Here is a 16,344-nt window from a genome sequence, read left to right on the forward strand (position 1 = left end):
GACAAAGTATTTGACAAACTAATGGGACTAAAGGCAGACAAGTCACCAGGACCTGATGGCCTGCATCCAAGGGTTTTAAAGGAAGTGGCTGCAGAGATAGTGGAGACATTGGTTGAAATATTCAGAACTCACTGGATTCTGGGAGGGTCCCAGCGGATTGGAAAACTGCTAATGTGACAACCCTGTTCAAGAAGGGAGGGTGACAAAAAGCAGGAAACTATAGTCAGCCTATCATCGGTTGTTGGGAAAATGCTAGAGTCCATTATTAAGGAAGAAATAGCCGGACATTTAGAAAAGCTTAACGCAATCAAACAGAGTCAACATGGTTTTGTGAAAGGGAAATCATGTTTGACAAATTTGCTCGAGTTCTTTGAGGATATAACAAGCAGAGTGGATAAAGGGGAACCTGTAGATGTAGTGTATTTGGATTTCCAGAAGGCATTGGATAAGGTGCCACATAAAAGATTATTGCACACGATAGGAGCTCACAAAATTGGGGGTAATGAATTGAGGATTGGTTAACACACAGAAGACAGAGAGTCGGGATTAATGGGTCTTTTTCAGGTTGGAAAGACGTAACTAGTGGAGTGCCACAAGGATCAGTCCCAGGGCCTCAATTATTTACTATCTATATTAATGACTTGGAGGAGGGGGCAGAGTGTAATATATCCAAATTTGCTGATGATACAAAAATAGGTGGGAAGGCATGTTGTGATGAGGACACAAAGAATCTGCAAGGGGATATAGATGGGTTGAGTGAGTGGGCAAAAACTTGGCAGATGGAGTTTAATGTAGGAAAGTGTGAGGTCATGCACTTTGGTAGGAAGAATCAAAGGGCAGACTATGATTTAAATGGAGAGAGACTCGAAAAAAGTGCAGTACAGAGGGATCTGGGTGTTCTTGTGCATGAAACACAAAAGGTTAGCATGCAGGTGCAGCAAGTAATTAAGAAGGCAAATGGAATTTTATTGCTCGGGGGTTGGATTTTAAAAATAGGGAAGTCTTATTACAACTGCACAGAGTGTTGGTAAGGCCGCACCTGGAGTACTGTGTACAGTTTTGGTCCCCGTATTTAAGAAAGGATATACTGGCATTGGAGGCAGTTTAAAAGAGATTCACTGGGCTGATTCCTGGGATGAAGGAGTTGACTTATAAAGAACGGCTAAACAGGTTAGGCCTTTATTCATTAGAGTTTAGAAGAATGAGGGGTGATCTTATTGAAACGTACAAGATTCTGAGGGGGCTTGACAGGGTAGATGTTTACACTAGTGGGGATATCTCGAACGAGGGGACATAGTTAAAGAATAAGGGGACATTCATTTAAAACTGAGATGCGAAGGAATTTCTTCTCTGAGTAGTGAATGTTTGTAAGCATTAGTGGAATACAGAAAGTGTAGGATGGAGCTTAAGAAAGCAATTAGGAGAGCAAAGAGGGGATCGGAGAAAGCTCTGGCTGGTAAAAGTAGGGAAAATCCCAAGATATTCGATAAGTATATCAATGAGAAGAGGATAACCAGGGAAAGAGTAGGACCCATTAGGGACCAAGGGGGAAATCTGTGGGTGGAGCCTGAGGACATTGGTAGGGTGTTGACCGAATACTTCACATCTGTCTTCACCCAAGAGAATGAGGATGTAGATATGGAACTTAGAGAGAGAGACTGTGAGGTACTTGAGCAAATTGTCATAGGGAGTGACAAGGTATTGGAGGTTTTGGAAGGCTTAAAAGTGGACAGATCTCCAGGTCCAGGATGCTGTGGGAGGTGAGGGTGGAGATTGCAGGGGCTCTGACCCTAATTTTTAATTCCTCTCTGGCCACAGGGGAGGTGCCAGAGGACTGGAGAACAGCTAATGTGGTCCCACTATTTAAGAAAGGTTGTAGAGATAAGCCAGGGAACTACAGACCAGTGAGTCTCACGTCAGTGGTAGGGAAACTATTGGAGAAAATTCTGAAGGAGAGAATCTATCTCCACTTGGAGAGGCAAAGTTTGTGTCAGTTGTGGAATAGTCAGCACGGCTTTGTCAGAGGGAGGTCATGCCTAACAAATTTGATTGAATTTTTTGAGCATGGGACCAGGTGTGTAGATGAGGGTAGTGCAGTTGATGTAGTTTACATGGATTTCAGCAAAGCCTTTGACAAGGTCCCGCATGGGATACAAGGTAACTTGATAAGGTGGATTCAAAATTGGCTTAGCTGTAGGAGAATCGAGTGATGACAGACGGCTGTTTTAGTGACTGGAAGCCAGTGTCCAGTGGCGTAACACAGGGATCTGTGCTGAGTCCCCTATTTGTCGTTTATATAAACGACATAGATGACTATGTGGGGGGTAGGATCAGTAAGTTCGCAGATGACACAAAGATTGGCCGAGTGGTTAACAGTGAGGTGGAGTGTCTTAGGTTACAGGAAGATATGGACGGGATGGTCAAATGGGCAGAAAAGTGGCAGCTGGCATTTAACACTGAAAAGTGTGAGCTGATACACTTCGGAAGGTGTAATGTGACACGGAAGTATTCAATGAATGGCCTGACACTGGGAAGCTCCGAGGAACAAGGGGACCTTGGCGTGTTTGTCCATAGATCTCTGAAGGCAGAAGGGCAGGTTAATAGGGTGGTGAAAAAGGCATATGGGACACTTGCCTTTATCAATCGAGGCATAGATTACAAAAGCAGAGAGGTCATGTTGGAGTTGTACAGAACTTTGGTAAGGCCACAGCTGGAGTACTGTGTGCAATTCTGGTCACCACATTATAGGAAGGATGTGATTGCATTGGAGGGGGTGCAGAGGCGATTCACCAGGATGGTGCCTGGGATGGAACATTTAAGCTATGAAGAGAGGTTGGATAGGCTTGGGTTGTTTTCACTGGAGCAGAGAAGACTGAGGGGTGACCTGATCGAGGTGTACAAGATTATGAGGGGCATGGACTGGGTGGATAGGGAGCAGCTGTTCCCCTTAGTTGAAGGGTCAGTTACGAGGGGACACAAGTTTAAGGTGAGGGGCGGGAGGTTTAAGGGGGATTTGAGGAAGAACTTTTTTACCCAGAGGGTGGTGACGGTCTGGAATGCCCTGCCTGGGAGGGTGGTAGAGGCAGGTTGCCTCACATCCTTTAAAAAGTACCTGGATGAGCACTTGGCACGTCATTACATTCAAGGCTATGGGCCAAGTGCTGGCAAATGGGATTAGGTAGACAGGTCAGGTGTTTTTAAAGCATCGGTGCAGACTCGATGGGCCGAAGGGCCTCTTCTGCACTGTATTATTCTGTGATTCTGTGATGATTCTGTAATTCTCTACCCCAGAGAGTTGTGGAGGCTAGATCACTGAAAGTATTTAAAGAGGAGGTAGATAGATTTTTGAAATATTGGAAAGTTGAGGGCTATGAGGAGCTGGCACAAAAGAGGAGTTGTGATCTGGGGCCGATCAGCCATGATCTTATTGAATGGCGGGGCAAGCCTGAGGGGCCGAATGGCCTACTCCTGCTCCTTTTTCTTAAGTTCATATGTTCTTGTGTTCTGGCCTACCAATAATCTTCGCAACATTGTATGCCTTCTCTTTTAATTTTATATGATTCTTAACGTCCTTAAATATCTGTGGATGGTTCATCCTTCTCGTAGAGTCTTTCTCAATGGAATATATCTTTGTTGAGAGTTATGAGCTGTCTCCTTAAATGTCTATCACTGCTTCTCTACTGTCTTACCTTTTTACTTATTTTCCCAGTCCACTTTAGCCAACTCTGTCTTATACCTTTGTAATTGTCTTTATTTAAGTTTTAGGCACTAGTTTCAGACCCAAGTCCCTTTTATTTATTTTTTTATTCATTCATGGGATTTGGGCGTCGCAGGCCAGGCCAGCATTTACTGCCCATCCCTAATTGCCCTTGAACTGAGTGGCTTGTTAGGCCATTTTGAGGGCATGTAAGAGTCAAGCACATTGCTGTGGGTCTGGAGTCACATGTAGGCCAGACCAGGTGAGGACAGCAGATTTCCTTCTCTAAAGGACATTAGTGAACCAGATGGGTTTTTACAACAATCGACAATGGTTTCATGGCCATCAGATTTATTAACTGAATTCAATTTGCACCTTCTGCTGTGGTGGGATTCGAACCCATGTCCCCAGAGCAATACCTGGGTCTCTGGGTTACTAGTCTAGTGACAATACCAGTATGCCACCGCCTCCCCTAATGTTTCTCACCCTCAAATTCAATCAGTTAGAATCATAGAAATTAACAGCACAGAAGGCGGCCAATCGGCCCATTGTGCCTGTGCTAGCTCTTTGCTCCCCTGCTCTTTCCCCATAGCCCTGCAAATTTTGTCTTTTCAAGTCTTTACCCAATTCTTTTGAAAGTTACTATTGAATCTGCTTCCACTGCCCTTCCAGCTACATATTCCAGATCACTGTGTAAGACCATGGCTCCTCATTTTCCCCTGCTCCATGCTCTTTCTGCAAGTGACCAGCTCCCAAAACTCTACCAATATCATCAGGACGTAGGTACTTGCACTGTGGTAATGTATCATTTTCCTTCTTCCTTGTGGTGACGTACCTCAGTGCTTTACCACACGTGGACAGGGAAATCAGTGATATCCGTGAGTAGCAGCCTCAAACCCTCATCTAACAGAGTGTTCCCAAATTGGCAAGATTATAGAGCTATGTAACAGCATTTGGCAGGATTTCTCATGTGACTTTGGGGTTACAGACCAAAACACTAGCACTCAGCAGTACCTCCATGCTGTTTTTAAAGCATGTGGACATTTCCGTCAAGGCTGGTGTTTATTGCCCATTCCTAGTCACCCAGAGAGGGTGATGATGGCGGCTCTTCCTGAACCACTGCTGTCCGTGTGGTGAAGGTGAGCAGTTTGATGAAACTGTGTCTTTCTGAGCCACTCCAGAAGGCAGTTAACCACATTGCTCTGGGACTGGGATCACATATAGGCCCTGACAAGGTAACGATGGCATCAGGACATTAGTGAACCAGTTGTGTTTTACAACAATCCGACAGCTTCATGGTCACTTGTACTGAGACTAACTTTTTATTTCTGGCTTTTCTTAACAATTCTATTCTCAAACTGCCCTGGAGATGCTTGAGCTCACGTGCTCTGGATTATTAGTCCAAGTCTCTAGATTACTGGATCTTGAGATCCCAGTCATGTCCCACCGTTGAAGATCACAGACCCTACATTCTCCTATTCCTAAATAAGATGGCAGATTCCTGACTTGGAGCAGCGGCTATACACTTGGCACTGAGGGTCAGTTGCAAGAACCCAGGGAGAGACGAGTGGGCTGAGTGCACTTTTCTCACTTCCTCCTTCTACCACTCACTTTTTCCAAAGTGAATGTAAAATTCTATCACATTATGATCACTCTTCCTTGAGAATTCTTTACTATGAGATCATTCATTAATTTTGTCTCATTACACATTACCAGCTCTAAAAGAGCCAACTTCCTGGTTGGTTCCACAATATATTGTTCTAAGAAACTGTCCCGAATACTCTTTATGGAATAGTCCTCAAGGCTACTGTTACCAATTTGATTTGTCCAATCTATATGAAGATTAAAGTCATCCACAATTATTGCAGTACCTTTTTTACCCCCATTATTTCATGATTTATATTCTGTCCTACAGTGTACTTACTATTAGGGGGCCTGTAGATTACTCCAACCAGTGACTTCTTTCCCTTGCTATTTCTTATCTCCACCTAAACTGATTCTACATCTTGATTTTCTGAGCCAAGACCATTTCTCACAACTGTTCAGATCTCATCCCTTATTAAGAGAGCTGCCCCACTTCCTTTCCCTTTCTGCCTATCCTTCCAAAGTGACGAGTACCCCTGAATATTCAGTTCCCAGCCTTGGTCATCTTGTAAACATATCTCTGTAATAGCTATCAGATCATACCTATTTATGCCAATAATTCATCCACCTTGTTATGAATCCTGCATGCATTCAGATAAAGGGGCTTTTAATTTAGTCTTTTTACCAATTTTCGCTTCTCTAACCCTAATTACTAGTGAACTCTTATGTTTGTAAGCTCTGTTCCTTCCTGTCACACTCTGGTTATCATTACCCTGCACACGTTTTCCTTTCTCTTTAACTGTCTAAATTTCTGCTCACTTGAACCCTCCCCTCAGCTATTTAGTTTAAACCCTATCTACAGCTCTCATTATTCAATTTATCAGGACACTGGTCCAAGCATGGTTCGATGAAGCCCGTCCCAACAGGAGAGTAAATAGCATGAAGTCCAGCTCAAGAGAGTACTTAACTTGGGGAAGTTGTTGAGTGAAGGTATTCAGTGCAATGAGGTAAGAGATACTGTTCTGATATTTTACAAAACAAAGAGCGGTCCGAGAGAGGGAATGGGAAACAGCAAGACTTGAGAGCTGAAATCCCGAGGTATTAATTAGGTGAGCATGTAGGTGATTAGTTGGTGAGTTTCCTCTAAACTAAAGCTGTAGTTTGAACTCTGACCAGGAAAGTATCAGTACTGTATTAAATTTATTGTGTAACTAATTAAACTATTTAATATAACTACAAATAATTGTTGAATAAAGACTTTAAATAAACAAAATAGGCTAGTCTAAGATATAACAGAGCAGGGTCTGAGCTGCAGAATATGGAAATCTGTGGATGACGAAACTGTCCTAAGCTAATCCTTGCAGGAGATGTCTCCATCTCGAATCTCTCTGGCTCAGAGTCATACAGCTGGAGTGCGAGTTGGGGAGACTCCGACACAAGGGAGGGAGGGGAATTTCTGGACAGTTTTATCCAGAATGTAGTCACACGCCAGAGGAAAACACAGGTTCAGGAAAGGGAGGGTGTGACAGTTAGGGAACTAAGTAGCGGGGATTTCAGAGAGGTTGAGAAGGAGATCCCTGCAGACACTGGTCCTGTCCAACAAGTACAATGTACTTGCTACCTGTAAGGACAAGGGGAAAAACTGCAGGGAAGAAAGCCACTGGCTCAGAAGGCTGCCCAAGGTGGGCAAGAGCAGAATAGAAATGTGGTAGTAATCGGGGACTCTATAATTAGGGAGATAGATAGTGTCCTCTGCAGCCAAGAACAAGAACCCTGAATAGTGTGTTGCCTACCCGGTAAGGAATTTCACGGTGACTGGAGAGGAACTTGGAAAAGGAGGGGGTAAATCCAGTTGTCGTGGTTCACGTTGGAGCAAATGACATCGGTAGGAACAGGGAGGAGGTCCTGCTGAAAGAGTATCAGGGGTTAGGCACTAAATTAAAAAGCAGGACCTAGAGGGTAATAATCTCTGGATTACTGCTTGAGCCACGTGCAAACTGGCATGGGAGTAGACCGATCAAGAGTATTAATACATGGCTAAATGGTTGGTGTGGGAAAGAGGGGTACTTTTCCATTGGACACTGGCCCTAGTTCTGGGACAGAAAGAGCTGTATCGATGGGACGGGCTCCACCTGAACAGGATGGGACCCATGCCCCAGCAGAAGTAAATAGGGAGGTGGAAAAGGCTTTAAACTTGTAAGATTTGGGGGGTTGCAGAGGAGGAGGAGATCTACAAGAATTACAAGCAGCCTAAATGTAAACAAAATAGGGAAGGAAAGCATAGGAAAGAATAAAGAAGGGAGGACCATGATGGCAAGGGAACAAATAGAGTTGTAGAACAGGAGTCTAAAAAGATGGTTAAACGTAAAGAGAAAGGAAATCCAGTTTTAAAAAATGAATTAAAATGTCTGTGAAGCAATGCATAGAGTGTCTAGATAGTGCTTAGAACAGCACGTCCTGGAGCCAACCAGAGAGCAGGCTATACTAGACCTGGTATTGTGCAGCAAGATAGGATTAATTAATGACCTCATAGTGAAGGCGCTCCTAGACAGCAGCAATCATAATATGATTGAATTTTACATTCAGTTTGAGGGAGAGAAGAGTGGGTCCAAGACGAGTGTTTTAAAGTTAAATAAGGGCAATTATGAGGGCATGAAAGCAGAGCTAGCTAAAGTGAACTGGCAAATCAGGTTAAGGGATAGGTCAATAGAGATGCAGTGGCAGACATTTAAGGGGATATTTCAGAATACACAGAATAGATACATTTCAACGAGAAAGAAAAATTCCAAAGGTGGGACCCACCATCCGTGGTTAACTAAAACAGTTAAAGATAGTATCAAACTTAAAGAAAAAACATATAATTGTGCAAAGATGGGAGGCAGGTCAGAAGATTTGACAGAACATAAAAAGCAGCAAAGAATGACTAAAATATTAATGAGGGAAAAATTAGAGTATGAGGGAAAGCCAGCTAGAAATATTAAAACAGATAGGAAGAGTTTCTATAGATATTTTAAAAAGAAAAGAGTTAACAAAGTGAGCATTTGTCCTATAGAAAGTGAGTCTGGGGAGTTAATAATGGATAATAAGGAGATGGCAGATGAATTGAACAGATATTTTGCATTGGTCTTCACCACAGAGGATACATGTAACATCCCAGTATTAGCTGTAAATCAGGAAATGGAAGGGAGGGAGGAACACAAGAAAATTCCAGTCACCAGGGAAGTGGTACTGATCAAGTAGTTGGAGCTGTGGGCTGACAAGTCCCCGGGTCCTGATGGACTTCATCCTAGGGTGTTAAAAGAAGTGGCTAGTGAGATACTTGATGTGTTAGTTTCAATTTTCTAAAATTCCCCAGAATCAGGGAAGGTTCCATTAGATTGGAAAATAGCGAACGTAACTCCTTTATTCAAAAAGGGAGGGAGACAGAAAGCAGGAAACTACAGACCAGTTAGCTTAACATCTGTCTTAGGAAAAATGTTAGAAGCTATTTTTAAAGAGGTTATAGCAGGGCACTTAGAAAAATTCACGGTAATCGGGCAGAGTCAACATGGTTTTGTGAAAGGGAAATCATGTTTAACCAATTTATTAGAGTTCCTTTGAAGAAGTAACATGTGCTGTGGATAAAGGGGAACCGATGGATGTATTGTACATGGATTTCCAGAATGCATTTGATAAGATGCCACATCAAAGGCTATTGTGGAAAATAAAAGCTCATGGTGTAGGGGTAACATATTGACATGGATAGAAGATTGGCTAGCTAACAGGAAACAGAGTGTAGGCATAAATCGGTCATTTTCTGGTTGCCAAGATGTAACGAGTGGTATGCCACAGGGATCTGTGCTGGAGCCTCAACTTTTTACAATTTATATAAATGACTTAGTCGAAGGGACCGATGGTATGGTTGCTAAATTTGCTGATGACACAAAGACAGGTAGGAAAATAACTTGTGAAGAGGACATAAGGAGGCTACGAAGGGATATCGGTAGGTTAAGTGAGTGGGAAAAGATCTGGAAAATGAATATAATGTGGGAAAACGTGAAATTATCCATTTTGCCAGGATTAATTAAAAAAAAGAAGCCTATTATCTAAATGGTGATAGATTGCAGAGCTCTGAGATGCAGAGGGATCTGGGTGTCCTAGTGCATGAATCGCAAAAGGTTAGTATGCAGGTACAGCAAGTAATTAGGAAAGCTAATAGAATGTTATCGTTTATCGCGAGGGGAATTGAATACAAAAGTAGGGAGGTTATGCTTCAGCTGAACAGGGCATTGGTGAGATCACATCTGGAGAACTGTGTACAGTAATGGTCTCCTTATTTAAGGAAGGATGTAAATGCGTTGGAAGCAGAAGGTTTACTAAACTAATACCTGGAATGGACGGGTCATCTTATGAGGAAAGATTGGACAGGCTAGGCTTGTATCCACTGGAGTTTAGAAGAATAAGAGGTGATTTGATTGAAGATCCTGATGGGTCTTGACAGGGTGGATGTGGAAAGGATGTTTTTCCCCTTGTGGGAGAATCTAAAACTAGGGGTCACTGTTTAAAAATAAGGGGTCACCCATTTAAGACAGAGATGAGAATTTTTCTCTCTCAGAGGGTCGTGAATCTTTGGAATTCTCTTCCTCAAAAGGCAGTGGAAGCAGAGTCTTTGAATATTTTTAAGGCAGAGGTAGATAGATTCTTGATAAGCAAAGGGGTGAAAGGTTATTGGGGGTAGGCGGGAATGTAGAGTTGAGGTTACGATCAGATCAGCCATGTTCTGTTGAAGGCGGAGCAGGTGGGAGGGGCCAAATGGCCTACTCCTGCTCCATGTTCATGTGTCCAAAATAAACTGGAGCTGGAAGCAATTGGAGGAACCAGACATGGTCAGGTTTACTGAGACATGGCAACAAAAACATCAGGGAATTAAACATCACAGGGTATAACATATTCTTCATGGCAACGCCTCTACCAATCAGCACTCTTATGTAGTATAAATCTGTTGATTTTCCCTTACATCAGTATTCTTACAAATTGTCCTGATGAGTGCAAGACAAACAGCTTCGACTAAACGTCTCTGTTTTCAGCAATACTCGAGTTTGGTACTACCAAATGACTATATTTAGAAAAGAAAGAGTGGAAAAAGGGGAGGTGGTGCAGCTGTACATATTCGGGAAAATAGAATGCAGTAGAAAAAAGGGATAGAGCAATTAGCAAGTCAAAATAGAATCCATGTGGATAGAGGTAAAAGATAATAAAGGATCAATCACATTAATAGGTGCAGTCTACAGACCACTTAATATTGGAAGGGTGGTGGAGGAAGAAATATGTAGACAAATTTGGGAATTGAGTAAAAAACATAGAATAATCATCATGGAGATTTCAACTCCCCTGATATTAATTGGACAGAAGAGGATAAGGGAATGGAGTTTCTACAATGTGTACAGGACTCCTTTCTAACCCAGTATGTAAAATATTCAACAAGGGAAGATTCGCTATTGGATCTGGTAATGGGGCATGAACCAGAGCAGAGAAGAAAAAGTAGGGGACATATAGGCAATAGTGACCATAATATAATAGACTTTAAGATGATAGTGAATGACATAAGTGTAACACAAACAAGGTTATTAGATTGGAGAAAAGCTGATTTTGAGGGGCAGAGAATAGAACTTGGGAAAATAAAATGGGCAACAATATTGGCAAACAACAATGCAGAACAAGAAACATTTAAAATAGTCTTCAACATAGCACAGGAAAAATATATTCAGCTAAAAGGAAAAAACAAACTAAACACTCCATGGATGAATAAAGTCATGAGAACAACTGAGGAATAGGAAATAAATTCAATACATAGACGGCAGTGGAGTGCATGCAAAGAGAGAATATGAAAAGATTAGGAGAGAAGACAAAAACAATTAGGAAGGCAAAGAGAAACTATGAAATTAAACTATCAAAGAACATAAAACAAAATAGTAAAATATTTTACAGGCACATCAATAAAAAAGTTTGTGATGGGAATAGGACCATTAAGGGATAGACAGGATAATACCTCAGCTTTTTTTTAAATTCATTCATGGGATATTGGCATCGCTGGCTCTGCCAGCATTTATTGCCCATCCCTAATTGCCCTTGAGAAGGTGGTGGTGAGCTGCCTTCTTGAACCGCTGCAGTCCATGTGGGGTAGGTACACCCACAGTGCTGTTAGGAAGGGAGTTCCAGGATTATGATCTAGTGACAGTGAAGGAACATTGATATAGTTCCAAGTCAGGAGGGGAACTTGCAGGTGGTGATGTTCCCTTGTATGTGCTGCCCTTGTCCTTCCAGTTGGTAGAGGTCATGGGGTTTGGAAGGTGCTGTCTAAGGAGCCTTGGTGCATTGCTGCAGTGCATCTTGTAAATGGTACACACTGCTGCCACTGTGCGTCAGTGGTGGAGGGAGTGAATGTTTGTAGATGGGGTGCCAATCAAGCAGGCTGCTTTGTCCTGGATGGTGTCGAGCTGCTTGAGTGTTGTTGGAGCTGCACCCATCCAGACATAGAACATTACAGCGCAGTACAGGCCCTTCGGCCCTCGATGTTGCGCCGACCTGTGAAACCATCTGACCTACACTATTCCATTTTCATCCATATGTCTATCCAATGACCACTTAAATGCCCTTAAAGTTGGCGAGTCTACTACTGTTGCAGGCAGGGCGTTCCACGCCCCTACTACTCTGAGTAAAGAAACTACCTCTGACATCTGTCCTATATCTATCACCCCTCAACTTAAAGCTATGTCCCCTCGTGTTTGCCATCACCATCCGAGGAAAAAGACTCTCACTATCCACCCTATCTAACCCTCTGATTATCTTATATGTCTCTATTAAGTCACCTCTCCTCCTCCTCCTCTCCAACGAAAACAACCTCAAGTCCCTCAGCCTTTCCTCGTAAGACCTTCCCTCCATACCAGGCAACATCCTAGTAAATCTCCTCTGCACCCTTTCCAAAGCTTCCACATCCTTCCTATAATGCGGTGACCAGAACTGCACGCAATACTCCAGGTGCGGTCTCACCAGAGTTTTGTACAGCTGCAGCATGACCTCGTGGCTCCGAAACTCGATCCCCCTACTAATAAAAGCTAACACACCATATGCCTTCTTAACAGCCCTAGTAACCTGGGTGGCAACTTTCAGGGATTTATGTACCTGGACACCAAGATCTCTCTGCTCATCTACACTACCAAGAATCTTCCCATTAGCCCAGTATTCTGCATTCCTGTTACTCCTTCCAAAGTGAATCACCTCACACTTTTCCGCATTAAACTCCATTTGCCATCTCTCAGCCCAGCTCTGCAGCCTATCTATGTCCCTCTGTACCCTACAACATCCTTCGGCACTATCCACAACTCAAGTGGAGAGTATTCCATCACACTCCTGACTTGTGCCTTGTAGATGGCGGACAGGCTTTGGGGGAGGGAGAGGGAGGGCGGAAGAAGGGATAAGGGGGGAAAAGGAGAGAGAAGGGATGGGGGGGGAGGAGGGGAGAAGGGATGGGGGGGGAGGAGGGGAGAAGGGATGGGGGGGGAGGAGGGGAGAAGGGATGGGGGGGGAGGAGGGGAGAAGGGATGGGGGGGGAGGAGGGGAGAAGGGATGGGGGGGGAGGAGGGGAGAAGGGATGGGGGGGGAGGAGGGGAGAAGGGATGGGGGGGGAGGAGGGGAGAAGGGAGGGGGGGAGGAGGGGAGGAGGGATGGGGGGAGGAGGGGAGGAGGGATGGGGGGATGGGGGGAGGAGGGATGGGGGGAGGAGGGGAGGAGGGATGGGGGGAGGAGGGATGGGGGGAGGAGGGATGGGGGGAGGAGGGGAGGAGGGATGGGGGGATGGGGGGAGGAGGGATGGGGGGAGGAGGGGAGGAGGGATGGGGGGAGGAGGGGAGGAGGGATGGGGGGAGGAGGGGAGGAGGGATGGGGGGAGGAGGGGAGGAGGGATGGGGGGAGGAGGGGAGGAGGGGAGGAGGGATGGGGGGAGAAGGGAGGAGGGGAGAAGGGAGGAGGGGAGAAGGGAGGAGGGAGGAGGGGAGAAGGGATGGGGGGATGAGGGGAGAAGGGATGAGGGGAGAAGGGATGAGGGGATGGGGGGAGGAGAGGAGAAGGGATGGGGGGAGGAGGGGAGAAGGGATGGGGGGAGGAGGGGAGAAGGGATGGGGGGAGGAGGGGAGAAGGGATGGGGGGAGGAGGGGAGAAGGGAGGAGGGGAGGAGGGGAGAAGGGAGGAGGGGAGGAGGGGAGAAGGGATGGGGGGAGGAGGGGAGGAGGGGAGAAGGGATGGGGGGAGGAGGGGAGGAGGGGAGAAGGGATGGGGGGAGGAGGGGAGGAGGGGAGAAGGGGAGAAGGGATGGGGGGAGGAGGGATGGGGGGAGGAGGGGAGAAGGGATGGGGGGAGGAGGGATGGGGGGAGGAGGGGAGGAGAGGAGGAGGGGAGGAGGGATGGGGGGAGGAGGGATGGGGGGAGGAGGGGAGGAGGGGAGGAGGGGAGAAGGGATGGGGGGAGGAGGGATGGGGGGAGGAGGGGAGGAGGGAGGAGGGGAGGAGGGATGGGGGGAGGAGGGGAGGAGGGGATGGGGGGAGGAGGGGATGGGGGGAGGAGGGGATGGGGGGAGGAGGGGATGGGGGGAGGAGGGGATGGGGGGAGGAGGGATGGGGGGAGGGGGGAGGAGGGATGGGGGGAGGGGGGAGGAGGGATGGGGGGAGGGGGGAGGGGGGAGGAGGGATGGGGGGAGGGGGAGGAGGGATGGGGGGAGGGGGGAGGGGGGAGGAGGGATGGGGGGAGGAGGGATGGGGGGAGGGGGGAGGAGGGATGGGGGGAGGGGGGAGGAGGGATGGGGGGAGGGGGGAGGAGGGATGGGGGGAGGGGGGAGGGGGGAGGAGGGATGGGGGGAGGGGGGAGGGGGGAGGAGGGATGGGGGGAGGGGGGAGGAGGGATGGGGGGAGGGGGGAGGGGGGAGGAGGGATGGGGGGAGGAGGGGAGAGGCTGCAATAAAGAAAGTCCCTAAAAAAAAGAGGAAACATTGCGAATAGAGAGAGTGAATCGCCGGATATCCGGCCGGCGAGCGGACGCAGTTAATTGCCGGATATCCGGCCGGAGACGCGTGCTGCTGTCATGTCGGAGCGGCGGTCTGTCGAGTCCGGCTCCCAGAGCCCGGAGAGCGGCTGCTCCTCGCAGGCCAGTGCCCGGCCTCCCCCCGGCCCCCGCGCCGAGTATCTCATCAGCGGCGGCACCGGGTACGTCCCAGAGGACGGGCAGAGCGGCCAGCAACTGTTTGGGGCCGGAGAGGGGTTGACCTACAAGTGAGTCCGGGCTGGGGGAGGGAGTGAGGGAGGAGGAGTGAGTGAGGAGGGGAGGGGGAGTGAGTGAGGAGGGGAGGGGGAGTGTGTGAGGGAGGGGGGGGGAGAGGGGGGGAGGGGGAGTGTGTGAGGGAGGGGGGGAGGGGGAGTGTGTGGGGGAGGGGGGGAGGGGGAGTGTGTGAGGGAGGGAGGGTGAGTGAGGAGGGGAGGGGGGGAGTGAGGGGGAGTGTGTGAGGGGGGGAGGGGAGGGGGAGTGTGGGGGGGAGGGGGGGAGGGGGAGTGTGTGAGGGAGGGAGGGTGAGTGAGGAGGGGAGGGGGAGTGAGTGGAGGGGAGGGGGAGTGTGTGAGGGAGGGGGGGGAGGGGGAGTGAGGGGGGGAGGGGGAGTGTGTGAGGGAGGGGGGGAGGGGGAGTGTGTGGGGGAGGGGGGGAGGGGGAGTGTGTGAGGGAGGGAGGGTGAGTGAGGAGGGGAGGGGGGGAGGGGGAGTGTGTGAGGGAGGGGGGGGAGGGGGAGTGTGTGAGGGAGGGGGGGGAGGGGGAGTGTGTGAGGGAGGGGGGGGAGGGGGAGTGTGTGAGGGAGGGGGGGGAGGGGGAGTGTGTGAGGGAGGGGGGGGAGGGGCAGTGTGTGAGGGAGGGGGAGTGTGTGAGGGAGGGGGGGGAGGGGGAGTGTGTGAGGGAGGGGGGGGAGGGGCAGTGTGTGAGGGAGGGGGGGGGGGAGTGTGTGAGGGAGGGGGAGTGTGTGAGGGGGGGGGGGAGGGGGAGTGTGTGAGGGGGGGGGGGAGGGGGAGTGTGTGAGGGGGGGGGGGAGGGGGAGTGTGTGAGGGGGGGGGGGAGGGGGAGTGTGTGAGGGAGGGGGGGAGGGGGAGTGTGTGAGGGAGGGGGGAGGGGGAGTGTGTGAGGGAGGGGGGAGGGGGAGTGTGTGAGGGAGGGGGGAGGGGGAGTGTGTGAGGGAGGGGGGGAGGGGGAGTGTGTGGGGGAGGGGGGGAGGGGGAGTGTGTGAGGGAGGGAGGGTGAGTGAGGAGGGGGAGTGAGGGGGGGAGGGGGAGTGTGTGAGGGAGGGGGGGGAGGGGAGGGGGGGGAGGGGGAGTGTGTGAGGGAGGGGGGGAGGGGGAGTGTGTGAGGGAGGGGGGGAGGCTGTTTGGGCTGAAACTCCTGTGTGAAGTGGTTTCTATTTTCTCAGCTGTTAGTTTGAACAGAGATTCACTCGGTCGCGGACGGAGTCTCTCACTTTGGAATCAGGCATAAAAAGCTCATCTCAGTAATGGTGACCATGCAACTATCATACAATTTAGTATCAGGAGTAGGTCATTCGGCCCCTCGAGCCTGCCCTGCCATTCAATAAGTTCATGGCTAAACTGATTACTCCACATTTCCACCTACCCTTGATAACCTTTCACCCCCTTGCTTATTAAGAATCTATCTACCTCTGCTTTAAAAATATTCAGACTCTGCTTCCACCGCCTTTTGAGGAAGAGAATTCCAAAGACTCAGAGAAAACATTTCTCCTTATCTCTGTCTTAAATGGGCGACCCCTTATTTTTACACTACTCCAGATGTGATCTCACCAATGCCCTGTATAACTGAAGCATAACCTCCCTACTTTTGTATTCAATTCCCCTCGCAATAAACGATAACATTCTATTAGCTTTCCTAATTACTTGCTGTACCTGCATACTAACCTTTTGTGATTCATGCACTAGGACACCCAGATCCTTCTGCATCTCAGAGCTCTACAATCTCTCATAATTTAGATAATATGCTTTTTTATT

The 16,344-nt window shown here is 48.2% G+C and overlaps 1 protein-coding gene across 2 annotated transcripts in view; it reads left to right on the forward strand.

Moving 5' to 3' along the window:
* The first annotated feature begins 14,353 nt into the window (after positions 1-14,353).
* The window catches only part of LOC137380306 (inosine-5'-monophosphate dehydrogenase 2), a 52,882-nt gene continuing 50,891 nt past the window's right edge, over positions 14,354-16,344 (forward strand). The window contains exon 1 of one of the 2 annotated variants that reach the window (XM_068052223.1): positions 14,354-14,580. In XM_068052223.1, the coding sequence (XP_067908324.1) occupies positions 14,393-14,580 (188 nt within the window). In that variant the 5' untranslated portion in view covers positions 14,354-14,392. The remainder of the gene's footprint in view (positions 14,581-16,344) is intronic. The other variant, XM_068052224.1, reaches the window with a different exon arrangement.

This window comes from Heterodontus francisci, chromosome 19 (assembly GCF_036365525.1).
Source record: "Heterodontus francisci isolate sHetFra1 chromosome 19, sHetFra1.hap1, whole genome shotgun sequence".
NCBI classification, from domain to species: Eukaryota; Metazoa; Chordata; class Chondrichthyes; order Heterodontiformes; family Heterodontidae; genus Heterodontus; species Heterodontus francisci.